General features: G+C 39.6%; 2 protein-coding genes and 1 pseudogene across 2 annotated transcripts; all 3 read left to right on the top strand.

Moving 5' to 3' along the window:
• Nucleotides 1-1,017: 1,017 nt before the first annotated feature.
• On the top strand, nucleotides 1,018-4,661 carry cldn10l2 (claudin 10-like 2). The gene is made up of 5 exons (XM_084908562.1): nucleotides 1,018-1,332; nucleotides 2,989-3,150; nucleotides 3,238-3,325; nucleotides 3,463-3,570; nucleotides 3,661-4,661. Exons 1-5 carry the CDS (start codon nucleotides 1,101-1,103, stop codon nucleotides 3,854-3,856), a joined length of 786 nt encoding a protein of 261 aa, XP_084764688.1. The 5' UTR covers nucleotides 1,018-1,100; the 3' UTR covers nucleotides 3,857-4,661.
• Nucleotides 4,662-5,150: 489 nt separating this feature from the next.
• Nucleotides 5,151-7,155, top strand: LOC146370672 (claudin-10-like). Its single transcript, XM_084908563.1, has 5 exons — nucleotides 5,151-5,454; nucleotides 5,547-5,708; nucleotides 5,795-5,876; nucleotides 5,993-6,100; nucleotides 6,218-7,155. The coding sequence occupies exons 1-5, from the start codon at nucleotides 5,223-5,225 to the stop codon at nucleotides 6,408-6,410; spliced, it is 777 nt and encodes a 258-aa protein (XP_084764689.1). The 5' UTR covers nucleotides 5,151-5,222; the 3' UTR covers nucleotides 6,411-7,155.
• A 1,980-nt stretch (nucleotides 7,156-9,135) lies between these two features.
• LOC146370671 (claudin-7-like) lies at nucleotides 9,136-11,069 on the top strand (annotated as a pseudogene).
• The last annotated feature ends 6,267 nt before the right edge of the window (nucleotides 11,070-17,336 follow it).

Genomic DNA, 17,336 nt, shown 5'->3' with positions numbered 1-17,336 from the left:
AAATGCTTGCATCATTTTCTATTTTTGGAGCTTTTTTATGGCGATGAGCACGTTCTATTTATGTACAAAATTGGTTTTGTTGGTTATGTCTTTAGCTGTATGTAGCTTCTGCATGTCTGTCATTAATCTGTAATGACCGCAATTAAAATGATGACAGACACCCATTTATCTTGTGTAATGTACAAACTTGTAGAGGGTAAAAAAACATGATGAAATGATTAGTGCAGCGGTCTCCAACCTTTTTTGCACCACGGACCGGTTTATGCCCGAAAATATTTTCACGGACCGGCCTTTAATGTGTCGCGGATAAATACAACAAAATAAAACTAGTACCGGTACCGAAAAAAAGAAGATTTATTCATAACACACGTGAAAAGACCCAGGAAAACCGAGTTAACGATCAAAACGATAACAAAATAACGCTGAAAACCGATAAAAACCCTGAAAACCATACATTTCACACCTGAGCCTCAACTCTCGCGGCCCGGTACCAAGCGACTCACGGACCGGTACCGGTCCAAGGCCCTGGGGTTGGGGACCGCTGGTTTAGTGAATTATGAGCATTCTTGGTTCCTTAGCACATAGCTCTGTTTAGTTAAAACATGTTAAAGTAAATACAACTAAGTTGCAGCAAATTCTGTGTCTGTGGGGTTTTTTTGTTTTTTTGTTTTTTTTAAGTGATTACCTCAGGTCAACAGAGTATTATTATGAGCTATTCTGTTGTTTTCTCTTACTGTCATCTTCCCTTTCCTATTCAAATTATGTGCTAATATGCTAGAGAAACGAGCAAGGTGCAAACATGATGAAGTCTTTTAAGTACATCTAAATATTGCTACAGCAATAATCAATACAGTCGTTTGAAATATCTAAAGGAGAAGGTATGATCCAAAAAGTTTACAGTAAACACAGCATGAAGTGGTACAGAGCCCTCATCAACACATGACACTTATGACGTAGTTAAATGGACACCCAGGCCACATTTTACTTGAATCTAGAGCAGTAGAACAGTTAGTGAGCCAGAGTAGACGTCAATAGATTTTCTTCTTCTAAGGTCAGCACAATCCATTAAACCTGCATTAGCAGGCTTCTTGATTTCCACAATGAGAAAACGTCTGATCCAAATATCTGGCTTCTTGATTTCATCGTTGGGATGGCTGTTTGTGCTCTGCACCATGGCAATGGACTATTGGAGGATTACCAAACTCGGAGGGCAAGGAGGCTCGTACATCATCAAAGTGGCCTGGTACTGGTCCAACCTGTGGAGCGACTGTTACACAGATTCTGCGGCTGTGACCAACTGTAGAGAATACCCAGTGCTCTGGAATGTTGCTTGTATGTTGCATTTGCCTCACCAATAATTTTTATATAGATTATATACATGCAGTCAGGTGATCAGTCATTAGTAATTTTTTTAAGTCTCATTCTTCAAATAATTGTACTCCTGACTATAATTCTGTCTGTTAATCTGTCACTTTGAATAGTATAGCCTAGTTTTGCAATGCTATTGATTAACAAGTAGAGCATGCTGTTGTTCTGGATCCAATTTAAAAGTTGTGTTGACTTTGCACCAGTTCCTAAAAGTGATACTATAACTCATTTGAGCTGAAAAAGGTCAGATATTTGGGAATTTATAGAAACGTCTATAAAATACCCTTCAGACTTGCTTTAATATACTTAACCTTTATTTGCTAATGCTAACTTTGAATATATAAAAAATAGAGAAAAGAGCTTTCTCAGCGAGCTCACTTTATGACTTGGCTCTGATTTTGTTAAACCGCCAATTCTGGCAACAGTGGCAGCTGTTCATAAAAGTTTACCTACACCCAATTTTTTTTGTAAACATATATTTATTGGATTTTGTATTCATAAATATCAAACACTTTAAATTTCTTGAACATATGGCAGTAAGAAAGCAATAAGAACACAAGACACTCAAAAAAAGAAATAGCCCCCCCCCCCCCCCCCCAAAAAAAGCAACCAAACTGAAACAAACAAAAGACCAACAAACAAATAAAACAACAACCAAGAACAAAATAATAAAATAAAAACAGATCAGGTTACGGTATACATTCCCAAATTTAGTTACATATTTTCCATTACCTTACTCTCTCTCCACCTTCTCAACTTCCCCATTTTTTAATAGCTCCAGAAACATCTTCCAAATGTCAAAAAATTCTGAAGATCTTTTCCTAAATACACAGGTCAGTTTCTCAAGAACTAAACTTGATGTTACATTGTTTAACCATTGGTTGAAAGAGGGGCCACCAACAATTCTTCCAGCATACTGCACTACACCGTTTGGCCTGGAGTAAGTAAAGGTCAACCATCTTCCTCTCTGTATGAGCTAAATTACAGTCATCTGGATAAATGCCTAAAATACAGACCTTAAGACTTAACACTATATTTTAATACTGAGCACCAAAACTTTTGAATCTTTTACATACACCCAAATTAAGGTGTTTCCATATTCCTTAAGTCAGTTGATTGAAGGTCATGGTCTCCCCATGACCATGTATCAGATAGGCAGAAGAAAATGGATGGTTGGATGGATTCAACAAAATATATAATGTACCCTGATGGGTTTAAAAATATTCTTATTGCGTCTATAAATTCAATCTTCAAATATTCTGGACTTCATGAAGACTGCTAAAGAATACTTACTTAAAAGAGATCATCTTTTGTACAATATTCTTCAACCATATCCAAAAGAGGGATTTATTCATATTTTTATTGACTCCCAGATTCAATGAAATAAAAAAACTGGGTGCAGCATTATGTCATCCAAGCATCACCAAGCATCTGCTGATTGAATCTTTACAAATCTGAGAAAACATTGCAGAAACCGTTGTAGATCACAATCTCTGCACTGCATAGCTGTTTTTATAGCTGTTTTATTTATACTGGTCTGATTTGATTCTCATATCAACCCCTTGTTGTTTATTATTTTTTCTCATTTTCTCCTTTCTGAACTCTTTTTGATTTGAACAGATTACGTGCAGGCAGTGAGAGGATTGCTAATGTGCGGGTTAACTATTGGATTCTTTGCTGTAGTGTGCTGCTTTGTCGGGATGGAGTGCACTTACATCGGTGGATCTGACAAAACCAAGGACAAAGTGCTCTTTACAGGAGCAGTGCTTCATTTTGTTGGTGGTAAGCTTTGAACATACGCCGTGCTTCTCTCTGTAAATGTTTTGCCATCATTTTTTTTCCTCTGTTCACCGAAACCTCTTCACGCAGGTATGTCAGACATTGCTGCCTACTGCTTATACATCAACAGAATTGCCAGGACAGCTTTTGCTCGAAAGGTCGCATCAGGAGTTTTGCGGTACTGCTTTTTCCACTCCATACACCATTTTACATAAAATCTTTTCAAATTATAGACATATCTGCTATAAATTTTGCAGTAACTTATATTATTTAAATGATAGCATGATTTTCTCCTTGTCCTTTCACTTCTTCCAGATATGAATTAGGATCTCCAGTTTTTCTAGGATTGGCAGGAGGCTTTTTCATCCTAGTCGGGGCTGTTCTTTATGCTGTGACAGTGTATAAAGTAATCCGCAGAAAAAGGTACCTAAATTATTCCACTTTAATCCCTTTTCTTGTCTCTACTACCACTACATCACATAATTAACATCATCAATGTTTTGAATTTTACAGCAGAGTAGTACAAGCCTGTGATGCTCACACGTACATGGCGCCTCCATCCAGAGGAAGAACCATTTATTCCGGATACTACAAACCCTCCAAGCTGTATGGGTCTAACTATATGGGCTCAGGACGATCAAGCGCCCAACTTTCAAAGCTCTCTCAGGCAATACCAACGAAACCCTCAGACAGAGATGCATTTGTCTAGTTGGTCTGTTTTAACTCAAACAGACACTGCAATAGTTAAACTTGTAGATAGGGGGAAAGTAACTTTTTGTCATGTTTTGTTTCCTTTAGATCGCCTCATACTCAGTCATATTCACCTCGTGAATAAAACAGATGTGCAGTCTTAGTCTTGTGTTTGTACCAGTAGTTGTCATAGTCTTGTGTTTACACTTATGTTATAATTGCTGTGATTTAACCAAAAGCATTTTCTGTCATTAAGAATCTCACTGAAACACCTATGACGATGAACTGATGTATATATCAATTAATATATCAATATCACTTTGATCACCACTACATGCTCAGTTTAAACCTTTGATAAAGATGTCCAATATTTTATTGGCAAAATCACACCTTTATAAAGATATTAGTGCAATTATTATGCATTTCATCCAAAGAAATGATAAGTCTTCTCCTTGTTTTATGTGTAAAGTAAGAACTTAATGGGGCACAAAACTAAAACTATTCTCGTCGGGAGACTGAGTATCAACAACAGCCACGCTGACGGAAATGATCTTTCCAAAACAAACAGGTGCAGTCTGAGGCATAACATGTTATGGTGTTCTCTTGTAGTTGTGTGTCTGTGTTTAAGTGTGTATAAAGGGGACTTGGAGAATTGAAAAAAAAAAAAAACAGATGAAAGATAGAGGGCTTATAACATGCATGGAAAACAATGGCCACAATGTTCATGGTCATGTGCAAACCTGTGTATTTATACAGAGGTCAACAGATGAAAAGTGGCACTGTACAAGATTTTAAACTTTATTTTGAATGGCTTAAATAAATGTTCTCTGAATGAGAAAACTTATTTTGACTCCTTATTCTTTGACTATATAAACAACAGCAATCATAGCTGTTAATTAATTAGTGTGTATATTACTTGTATTTTGCAGCTGGAGATGATTTTAGTGAACTTTATACTGCTGATAAGTTTTATTAATATAATAATAATAATAATAATAATAATAATAATAATAATAATAATAATAATAATAATAATAATAATAATAATATATCAGTAGATGTGTATTAACATTAAAAGGTTAAGTATGTGAATAGTATGGATTCATTGGTGCATCACTAATAATTCAGGTAATGAAATCCTAGAAGGCTTATTATTTATTTATTATTTATACTGTTCCTTCTCAAGTAGCGTTTCAAATAGAGAAATGTTTTGTCACGTATCTAAGTGACTTCTTTAGGGGGGCGGTGCCACTTCATGCCCTCCTCTATTCAGCACGTGAGAAGGGAGTTCAAAGAAGACAGTTCTGGAAAAAATGCACTGTGGTTTGTGTTAAGGAGCTTAGATTTGTTAGTAGTCTGTCTTGGTGCTGAAATCTGAAGCAATAATGGGTTATAGGACCATGGTGATGTACATGGAGATAGGCTGCTTTGTAGTATGTGTGTGTGGATGGATTCTGGTCTGCTCTACAATGCCAACAGATATCTGGACCTGGTCTGAAGTCAGCAACGTGGTCCTGGCAACATCAAACTACTACTCCAACCTGTGGAAGGACTGCATATCTGATTCAACTGGAGTATCTGACTGCAAGGGAATTCCCTCCATGCTGGCACTGAACTGTAAGCAAACCGTCTCTCAGAATAGCGTAAATTAATGATAAAAACCCAGTGAACTTAGTGCCTTTAACCGCTTTTTTTCTGCTTGTGGACAGGGGACATTCACATGTGCCGGGCTCTTATCATCATCTGTATTATCCTGTGTTTCTTCGGATCAATTTTGGTCTTAGTTGGAATGAAGTGCACTAAGATCGGAGGGTCCGAGCTTGCCAATGCAAGAGTAACCTTTGCCGGAGGGATGAACTACCTTATAGGAGGCAAGACAGAAATTTGGTTGAACTGAGTCACATTGTTACATATTGCACTGTTTAATATTTAAGTAATTGTGTGAGTATTGTTTCAGGGATGTGTTCTATGATCGCTTACTCCTACTATGGAAACAAAATAAGAGCTGAATTTGAAGATCCAAACTACATGGAACAGAAGTATGTAGCATATATATATATATGATAAGTCTGTGTTCTTGATGACTCACATTTAGATCATTGTTTTTTCCTATGAGGGAGAATTGCACTTGAAATATTCTTGTATTTACTGGCAGGTTTGAAATAGGAGTTGGTGTCTTCATTGGCTGGGGAGGCTCTACCTTACTTATTGTTGGAGGACTTATTTACAGTATCTTTGCAGGAAGAGAAGGGTGTCACTCAAGGTAAAATACCGCTTCTGTGTCATTTGTTTGTTTGTTGTTGTTTTTATAATTAGCCAACCTCAGTCTGCAATACACAATAAGAGTCATGAATTCATTTTCGGAATTGTACCTTGACAGCTCAAAGAGGTACGCTACGCATCAGTTCCAAGATGCCTACACATTTGTTCCAACACAAAAAAGCGTTGTGTCTTTGGCTTCCACAGAGATTAGTAGGAGTAAAAAACCAAGGACGATCAGCAGCAGCAGAGCCAGTAGCATCTCAGAGATCAACAGTGTCACCAAGACATCGGTCACTTATTCATATGTGTGACTAACCTACACAGAATTATTTTTGTTTTTCTTTCACAAAGAATGTGTGTTTTTACTTTGAGAGTCATTAAATGTCAAATCAAGTATTTGTCTTTACAACACTTTCGTGATTATGAAACCAAAAGTGTTACTAATAATAATACGGGCATCCTGAAACAATGGAATTTTTTTTTATTGATGGCAACACAGCTTCAAGCTACTTCTGAGAGCTGTTTAAGTTTTCAACTGTGACATGACAGGACATGACATATTTACTACATTCATTTTTCCACTATCATGAAACAACATTGTGTTTTCCCTGCATCTGCATCAAGGTGCATCATTTAAAATCAATAAAGCATAACAGAAATGTAAAGTGCACATTTGCGTATGAATGGTGGTGTTTTGTTTGCATATTGAGGAGAACACATTAAACTGGGGTTTTGAGGGGTACCTCCCCAGGGAATTTTGAGTATCGAACACACCACTTTTTCCTTCTGGTTACTTTTTTTAATCAAACAGTTTGTACATTTTTTGAAGCAGTTTATATAGAAATTATCTTTATTCTTAAAGACAATAAAACAATAGAGAGTAATGAGTTGGCAATTTTGTTTAACGAGAGGCTACTTTTTGTCTGTCTTTGCTACGAGCGAATAATGTATTGAACTTCACATACTGTTCATATTCTATACCTTCACAGTATGGTCTGGGTCAAAAATTCCTTCATAATAAGGATTTACAACAGCTGAACTACACACCTATTTATAATGCACGAATAGCCTATCTGATATTAATAAATGGATGATTAATCCTTTTTTAAGACAGCAGGTGGAGTGTGCTTTTTAGGTTTTACATTACTCAGTTCTTATGCCCTGTTTTATCTAAGACATGAAAACACAACAGCTATAACAATTTAAATATGTCAAGAGACGCTGTGTGGCAGACAGGAGTTGGACCCAAAATGCAGGCACTCAGGCACGAGGTTTAAACACAAAGAACTCAGCTTTATTTGCTGGCAGGGAAAAAGCATACAAAAGCAAACTAAACTAAACTGGAAAATCACAAACTAAACTCACAGGGAGACACAGGGAGATCCACACAGCATGAGGGACGACGTGACACTGACTCAGAGAAACACAGGGTTTAAATACACTGGGAAGTAATGAGGGGAATGAGACACAGAAGGAGGGCACGGAGGGCAAGTAAGACAGGAAGTATAACACAGAGATGCGAACTTGACACGGTGGAGACAGCAACTAAGAAACACAGAGACATAAACCATAAAGCAGAGGACTCTAAGAACCAAAATACACAGAGGGAAATACTAAGCATGGAACACAAGAAACTAGACTCGAGGGAGTAACAAAAGACCAACCATGAGAACATAATTCACAATACAGAGTGACAGAAAACACAAGAAACTTGAAACATGCAAAGACACAGACCAAGAAACACAGACTTACACAGAACAGAGGGGGCACAGAGAAACATGAAGGGCAAGGGATCAAAACTAGAAACCATAGAATAAATCACACGAGCACAAAATACAAAAATCACAAAGAACTAAAAACGCTGGGTCAGGAGACCCAGGATCCCGACAAAATATATGAATCTGAAGGTGACATGCAAGTGTTTCCCACACTTATTAAAATGGCAGCTCAGGTGACTTTACAATCTTATGACCCCTAGGCCTAAACCCTAAATCTCTGTTTTAATCTCAGTTCAGGTAATCTCAGTTAGCTAAGAATAAATGGATTTGAATTTTTTGATTGCTATATTAACATTAGCATTAGCATTTGTGCTTGCGCATGCAAAGCAGAAGCACCAACAGCGTCATGTAATATACTTGCATTTATGTGGCACTTTCTAATGTTACTGACAAACTCAAAGTGACTTTAATTAAAGGTCACACTTTTACCATACATTCATACAGCACTTTCAATTCAGTTTTATTTATGTAGCCCCAAATCATAACAATAGTTGCCTTAAGGTGCTTAATATTTTCAGGTAACGATCCTACAATAATACAGATATATTCCCAACAATCAGATAACCCCCAATGAGCAAGTTCTTGGCAACAGTGGAAAGGAAAAACTCCCTTTTAACAGGAAGAAACCTCCAGCAGAACCAGGCTCAGGTAGGGGCAGCCATCTGTCGCCATTTTGTAGGGGTGAGGGGCAGGAGACAGAACAAAAAACACACCATGGAAGAGAGCCAGAGATCAATAATAACTAATCATTAAATGCAAAGTAGCACATAAACACATAGTGAGTGAAAAGCTTTATTCTCTACACTCCAAGCACTTTATCTACCTCACATTCACAGCCAGCTTTGCATCACCAATTAGCCTGACATTCATGTCTTTAGACTGTGGGAGGAAGCTGGAGTATCTGGAGAAAACGCACATCAGGTACTGGAGCTGGTCAAATATGCAAACACCACACAGAAAGGTCCCAGCCAGGATTGAAACCAGAAGCTTTTTCTGCTATGAGGTGAGAGTGCTAAACACCGGACCACTCTATTTCTGATCTTGCGTCTGTGTCGAGGAATCCTCTGACATCTGTTCTTTATGTGCCTGTATATGATCTTATCTTCTGTGCTGTCTGGCTGTTTCACTTTCACCCGTCACTCTCTTGCCAAACAGACCAGAAAGTTATGCAACATTAGTTCAAGAATTATCAACCAAGCAACAACACATATATAAAGTAGCTCACAACATCCTAATAGAAGATATTGTGTGTTCCGCGGGGATACTGATGTCCAGTGTGATTTTATAAACTCATAACTGATATTCAAAAAAATCTTTACAATTTTGAGAAAAACTTACAAATTACAATCTTTGCAACAATGACTGCCACTCTCTACTTATCCCTCCTGACTGATTTTCTCAACTTTTGTTGTTGTCCTCATGACTGCTGGTGGCATGAGACTGTAGCTTGCACAAATGTCTAGCTTCTTGATGACTGCACATCAATAATTGGTACTACAATATTTGTTGTGTTTGCCAGCAAAGTCTCGAGCACGTGGAGGATATACCCAGAGATTGGTCATTACATGTAGAAGGCTCGACAGGGAAACAGGTGTCAACCCAGCTGCAGGACCGACATTTGCTCTTTCGTTTGAGGAGAAACAGGAGGAACATTGCCAGAACTCTACAATGTGACCTCCAGTGAGCTACTTATCCATGTTCCTGACCAAACTGTCAGACTCTGTGAGGGTGGCATGAAGGTCTGGCATCCTGGAACCTATTCTCACAGCATAGTACTGTGTAGGGTATTTACACTGATGACTCTTTGGATATCGTGCAAAGAGGTCTGATTTCTTATTCACATTAATCTCAGACAACCAAATACTGTTACTGAAAGATATATACATACATACATTTTCTTCCGCTTATCTAATTCAGTGTCGCGAGGCAGCTGAGATAGGCTCCAGCCCCCCTGCGACCCTGAAATATATATCATAAGAAAAAGTTAACTTATACATATACATAATAAAATAAAGTATTTTTCATTTCCCAGTTACTTAGTGAATATCACCAATCAATTAAAATCACAGTTTTGTATCATAATAATCATTTACCATCTAAGTACGTAATGAGCCTTCTCCTGCCATTCCATCAGAAGCCTGGGCACCAACAACAAACACAATGACCAAGGTGATCTTTACAAAACACATGGCAGACAGTAAAAGGTTAAACATGTTTTGATATAACCAAGTGTGTCCTCTCGTGTTTGCCTGTGTTTGGGTGTGTTTTTCTGCCTGAATTCAGTAGCTAATGAGGGGGTTAAGCGCAGACAGTTCTGGGACACTGTTTAGGAGCTTAGATTTATTAGTACTCTGTCACATGTGCCGGGCTCTTATCATCATCTATATTATCCTGTCTTTCTTCAAATCAATTTTGGTCTTAGTTGGAATGAAGTGCATAAGGGTCCGAGCTTGCTAATGCAAGAGTAACCTTTGCCAGAGGGATGAACTACCTTATAGGAGGCAAGACAAAAATTTGGGTGAACTGAGTCACATTGTGATATACTGCACTGTTTAATATTTAAATAAATGTCTGAGTATTGTTTCAGGGATGTGTTCTGTGATTGCTTTCTCCTACTATGGAAACAAAATAAGAGCTGAATTTGAAGATCCAAACTACATGGAACAGAAGTATGTAGCATATATATATATATATGATAAGTCTGCGTTCTTGATGACTCACATTTAGATCATTGTTTTTTCCTATGAGGGAGAATTACACTTGAAATATTCTTGTATTTACTGGCAGGTTTGAAATAGGAGTAGGTGTCGTCATTGGCTGAGGAGGCTCTACCTTACTTGTTTCTGGGGGCCTTATTTACAGTATCTTTGCAGGAAGAGAAGGTGCCGCTCAAGGTGAAATTATTGTTCTGCACCTTTTCTTTTTCAGAAATTTGCCCACATCAATCTACTGCCAATAATAGTAAATGTAAATTTCTTGATTTGTAACCTGACAGCCCAACGAAATACCCTGAAAACCAGCTCCGTGATTCCGTAATACCAACACGAAAGAGCCTTGTGTCCTGGGCTCCCTCCGAGACTAGTGATAGATACAAATTCAAGGACCACCAAGTCCAGCAACAGCAGCAGCAGCAGCAGAGCCAGTAGCATCTCAGCAATCACCAATACCACTAAACACCACTATAGCTACTAGCTCATATCACAAAAGCATGTCTGGCTTGGTTTGGGAGGGCCTCTAGCTTCTTTTAATTTAAGTAACATCTGTGTTGTTTATTTAGCAAAGCAGTAGAGATCAGTTTGAAATGTTATTTTCTTCCATGTATTTATTAAGTTTTAAACTTTACAATAACGCCAACATTAAACAAAACAAAAAAATACAACAAAACAAAACAGACAAAACAAAACAAAACAAACAACCCGGCTCAAGGATACAAATAAATAAAAAGAAAATCCAGACACTTTGATTGTGAGATACAATTAGCAATACTCATATGTAAAATAGCAGCGACATGCTTGTATTATACCAGGGCCCGTGAGAAAATAGCAGAAATATCCAAACCGGCATATGCCATAAATAGGTCCCATATTTTATGAAACTTCTTGTCCCTAATAAGCAGTGTTGGGCAAGTTACTTTGAAAAAGTAATTAATTATAGTTACTAGTTACTTCTTCAGAAAAGTAACTGAGTTAGTAACTGAGTTACAAGATTCTAAAAGTAATTAATTACTTGAAAAGTAACTATTGCGTTACTTTAAAAAAAAAAATTTTTAACCATCTGGGGTCCAGGGTATAATTGGCCATTTTTAACTATACTTTTGATTTTCCCTACATTTCACCTTTAAAAACGATTTACTTTGCCTTGTTTGGTATCATTCTTTTCAGCACAGCCTCACGTGTCTGAATTTACAGTTATGTTTTCATTTTGACATACTGTATTAACTCAATTGATCTAAAATCAGACAAAAAACATGAAATCCGAGTAAAAAAGGTTATATTTTTTACTGTAACAACCACAAACATGTTTATTGAATCATATTTCATAACTTTAAATGCAAATATAAATTGTCAATTTTAAAATCATATGTACAAGTTTTGCAAACAACAAAGGTATTTGCAGCCATTTACCTTTTACCCCTTTTTTAAAAATAACCATTTCAAACTATTTACAGAACAATCAGCTGTTCTGCATTCAATAAGATGCCACACACATTATTTGTGCCACTCCAAAAAAATTATTTCTGTCCATTGTAAAGGAGAACATCACAGCCTGATACCTGTAGGTCTGACAGCAGCAGGCGTATCACTCCTCCTGTTTTCATTCAGCAGTCGCCTCATTGTTCTGACACACAACACAAAACTATCCACAACACTACACACTAACTACACAAGACAACACATTAACTACACACTCCAAACACGCTAAACGTCACAAATCTCTCACATCTCAAAACTCGCTCTCTCTCTTTTTCTGATGTCTCTCTCTCTCTCTCTCTCGCCGTCACGCCTAAAGCTTCCCCCTCTTCCTAAACAACCAAATGTCATGTTGCCATATCATTTTTTTTAATTGGTCGGCATGGTGCATTTTTCCACCAACACAAACGGGCTGTTTTTGTTTTGTTTTTAAATTTTTTTGGTCATAAGCAGAGAGTGCTTGCTAGCGCTGTCGTTAGTAAGTAAACGTGACGAAACTATTGAGGAAAAATAGTTGAAAAATAGTAACGCGACCGCACTGCATTTTCTTGTTAGTAAGTAAGTAAAGTAAGTAAAATTTTATTTATATAGCACATTTCTAGATAAAAGATCACAAATTGCTTCACAAGGTATAAAACAAAAACAGACAAAAGTTAACAAAATGCAATTCTAAAAAGCTGTGTAACGGTAACGGCGTTGCAACGATAGGAATAGTAAGTAGTTAGATTACTCGTTACTGAAAAAAGTAACGCCGTTAGTAATGCCGTTACTTGTAACACCGTTATTCCCATCACTGCTAATAAGTAACATGCCATCCATCCATCCATTCCTTCCGCTTATCCGGGGCCGGGTCGCAGGGGCAGTAGCCCAAGCAGAGAAGCCCAGACCTCCCTCTCCCCAGCCACCTCCTCCAGCTTATCCGGGGGAACACCAAGGCGTTCCCAGGCCGGCCGAGAGATATAATCTCTCCAGTGTGTCCTGGGTCTGCCCCGGGGCCTCGTCCCAGTGGGACATGCCCGGAACACCTCACCCAGGAGGCGCCCAGGTGGCATCCTTGTCAGATGTCCAACCTCAGCTGGCTCTTTTCGATGTGGAGGAGCAGCGGCTCTACTCTGAGCCCCTCCCGAATGGCCAAACTTCTCACCCTATCTCTAAGGGAGAGGCCGGCCACCCATCAGGGGAAACCCATTTCCACCGCCTGTATTCGCGATCTCGTTCTTTCGGTCACTACCCACAGCTCGTGACCATAGGTGAGGGTAGGGACATAGATTGACCGGTAAATTGAGATCGTCACTTTTACGCTCAGCTCTCTCTTCACCACAACAGACTGTACAGCGTCCGCATCACTGCAGCCGCTGCACCAATCCATCTGTCGATCTCCCGCTCCCTTCTCCCATCACTCGTGATGGGATATCTTGGAGAGGATTTTCAGATCCACATTCAACAAAGAGATTGGCCTGTAGGAGGCACAATCTTCAGGTAGCTTACCCTTTTTAAGTATAAGGGATATATTGGCTTCCCTAAAAGAGAATTGGGCAAGAGACCCTTTTTAAAGGAGTCATTGTACATGTTCAACAGCGGGCCAGCTAAAATTTCTCTGAATTCTTTATAAAACCCAGCACATCTTTGCTTGAAGTGATATTCTGAGAGTCTGATTTCTTCTTAGTCAGGTATACTAAGTATATCCCAGGTTTGCCACCATGTTCATATAACCTTTGCCTAGCAAATCTAATTTTAGTCTCTGCGTCTTTTGTCAATAGACAGTCTAATGCCGAACAAACAGCATAAATTTCTTTGAGTTTACCCTTAGAAGGTTTTTTAAGATAATCTCCTTCTGTGTGTTTTAGCTTGGATTCCAAAACCTTCCTCTGCTCTGCTTGTCTACACTTCTTACCTTTAGTATATGAAATAATGAGACCTCTTGAGTAGGCCTTTAGTGTCTCCCAGAGTAAAGACGGGCTATCCGTGGAGGGTGTCTTAATTGACAAAAACTGTCCAAGTTCCTCTGTGAGGTAACCTGTGAATCCAAGATTATACAGGATAGAAGGGTAAAGTGCCAATGTCTATCCCAGGGAGCCACATTCCTGAGGTTGCAATGAATGAAAACCGCCGCATGGTCTGATATGACTATATTACCAATAGTGCTAGTTGGGTTTAAATGACAGTTAAAGTCCCCTCCAGTGAATGAGTTTCTAACATTTAAGTTCACCAATTTTGTAAAGGCTGTAATCAAAAAGTCTCCTGGGTGACTAGGGGGACAGTAAATATTCATAATGGCAATTTCCTCTCCGTATAAAACACCTTCCACTATCGGTATCCTTTATACCATCAAGAAGTGAAAATGGCAGATTTTTCCTAATTAATATAGCTGTACCCCTGCTCCTTGATGTAAAGGATGAAAAAAAGACCTGCCCAAATCCCCACTGCGCAAGTTTAGCATGTTCCATAGGAAAAACAAGAAAAACAATGGTGTGCTTGGTTTCAACGTAACTTTATTCTTTCATGAGTTATTTACAAGTTTCTGACCACTTATAAAATGTGTTCAATGTGCTGCCCATTGTGTTGGATTGTCAATGCAACCCTCCTCTCCCACTCTTGCCAGCACAGGCATCCAGTATCCGTAGTTTCAGGTGCTGCACATCTCGTATCTTCACACCACAGACAATTGCCTTCAGATGACCCCAAAGATAAAAGTCTAAGGGGGTCAGATCGGGAGACCTTTGGGGCCATTCAACTGGCCCACAATAACCAATCCACTTTCCAGGACACTGTTCATCTAGGAATGCTCGGACCTGGCACCCATAATGTGGTGGTGCACCATCTTGCTGGAAAAACTCAGGGAACGTGCCAGCTTCAGTGCCTAAAGAGGGAAACACATCATCATGTAGCAATTTCAAATATCCAGTGGCCTTGAGGTTTCCATTGATGAAGAATGGACCCACTATCATTGTACCCCATGTACCACACCAAACCATCACTTTTGTTGTTCCAACAGTCTTGGAGGGATCCCTTGGAGGGATGTGGGTTAGTGTCAGACCAATAGCGGTGGTTTTGTTTGTTAACGTCAACATTCACATAAAAGTTTGCCTCATCACTGAACAAAATCTTCTGCGTGAACTGAGGGTCCTGTTCCAATTTTTGTTTCGCCCATTCTGCAAATTCTGTGCGCCGATCTGGGTCATCCTCGTTGAGATGCTGCAGTAGCTGGAGTTTGTAAGGGTGCCGTTTGTGAGCAGCTAATATCTGCCGAAGGGATGTTTGACTAATGCCACTCTCCAGTGACATGCGGCGAGTGCTACGCTGTGGGCTCTTGCTGAATGAAGCTAGGACAGCCACTGATGTTTCTTCATTAGTGACAGTTTTCTTGCGTCCACATTTTGGCAAATCCAACACTGAACCAGTTTCACGAAACTTAGCAAACAGTTTGCTAACTGTAGCATGGGAGATGGGTGGTCTCGTAGGGTGTCTTGCATTGAAATCTGCTGCAATGACCCGGTTACTGCGTTCACCAGACATCAACACAATTTCGATCCGCTCCTCACGTGTTAACCTCTTCGACATGTCAATGGCTGTGAACAAAGAGAAACTTGTAAATAACTCATGAAAGAATAACGTTACATTGAAACCAAGAACACCATTGTTTTTCTTGTGACATTACCAATAAGTTTGATGTGTCACATGGCCCTCTTCCTATTGAAAAAACAAAAGTTGTATCCAGGATGGCCGACTTCTAAATGGCCACCATGGTCACCTCCCATCTTAAGGAGTTTGCCCCCTCACATATACTAATGTGCCACAAACAGGACTTTAATATCACCAACCATTCCCATTTTATCACGGTGTATCCATATAAATGGCCCACCCTGTAGTCGACCTCATAGCGAAAGATAGTGATAGTGGCACTGTTAACTATGTAGCGTCTGAAAACGAGGAAGAATAAACTGAGAAATATATAGGAACAGTCAACCATAGGCAGCTACTTGAGGTGTGGAGTAAAACAAATCCACGATCGAGTTGGACGACGAATGGAGGCCAACTCTCACTTGCCGTCAGCCACAGGGTCTAAGTCCAACGACTCGATGAAGCCTTCCACCTCAGCCATATCTCTGAAGATCTTAGTGGATCCACGGTGGGTCACCTTCAGCAGAGCAGGGTAAATCTGCCTATAGTCAGTGCCAATGGATCTAAGGCGCTTCTTTATCTCATCAAAACTTTTTCCGTTTATGTACAACCGTGGCCGAATAATCCTGGAAAATCATCACTGTGGCGTTCCCGTGCTTCAAGGGCTTGTTGTCCCTGCTCATTGCCCATGCTGCATTCATAATCCGCTGTTTGTCTTGATAGTTGTGCAGTCTCATCAGCGCAGGACGTGCTCTCTGAGGACGGACTTGCGCTGCTGTGCGGTGCGCTCTTTCCACTTTAAGTCGACCAGCTTTTGTTTTGATATTAAGCTCAGGCATCCAGCACTCGAAAAAACTAATAGGGTCGCTACCTTCTGCGCCCCCCCGGGACACCAATAATACAAATATTTTTCCTTTTCCCTCTATTTTCCAAATCATTAGCGCGATCCGCTAGCTCCTTTACCCGCTTCTCCAGTGACCGGAGCTTATCCAGCGCAAAACCGACATCCTCCAAAACCGACATCCGGGCCTCCGCTTCCTTTATCCGTGTCTCATGGTCCTCCAGCTGTTTGCCTTGCGCTTGTAAAAGCAGAGAGACTGGTCCAAGTTTATCTTCAATGACTTTAGTGAGGTTCACAGTTACTTCCCGGATTACCTCGCGGACCGCTGGTTCCAATCTAATATCCAACTCCGTGTCGGTTCCCATGCTAGTTCCCTCATTAGCTTCTCCGCAGTGTCAGACACTACAACTTTCCTTGCGGCATGTTGTCGGACTGTTTCAAAAAATGGTTGCTGATGCTCATCCCAGACTTACAGATAGTTAGTATCCGTGTTATAGCTAGTGTAAAATCAGCGAACTGGCGTGCTAGCACTCCCTGGTAAAACCTCACTTCAAGCTGCCATCTTGAAAACCCCAGTTTGAAATGTTGACTGAAATTTAGAAAAACTCTTCATTTGGATTGGGGAGTTCTGCTACACTTCAATCAAAGTACCTTTTATTCATTTATTTTTAAATGGGGGCCTGCATTGGAGATTGGTGGTAGAACTACCTCTGACTTGTTTAAGAGTGTGTAAAGCTGCTCCACGCCTGTTGGTGTCATGGCTAAGGGATACATTCAAGCGCAGACAGCATTTTGGCAATCAAAAGG

Source organism: Perissodus microlepis, chromosome 16, assembly GCF_051167445.1.
Source record: "Perissodus microlepis isolate ML-2025 ecotype Zambia chromosome 16, ASM5116744v1, whole genome shotgun sequence".
NCBI classification, from domain to species: Eukaryota; Metazoa; Chordata; class Actinopteri; order Cichliformes; family Cichlidae; genus Perissodus; species Perissodus microlepis.
The sequence above is the reverse complement of the archived record's forward strand: the minus strand, read 5'-3'. Positions and strand labels throughout refer to the sequence as shown.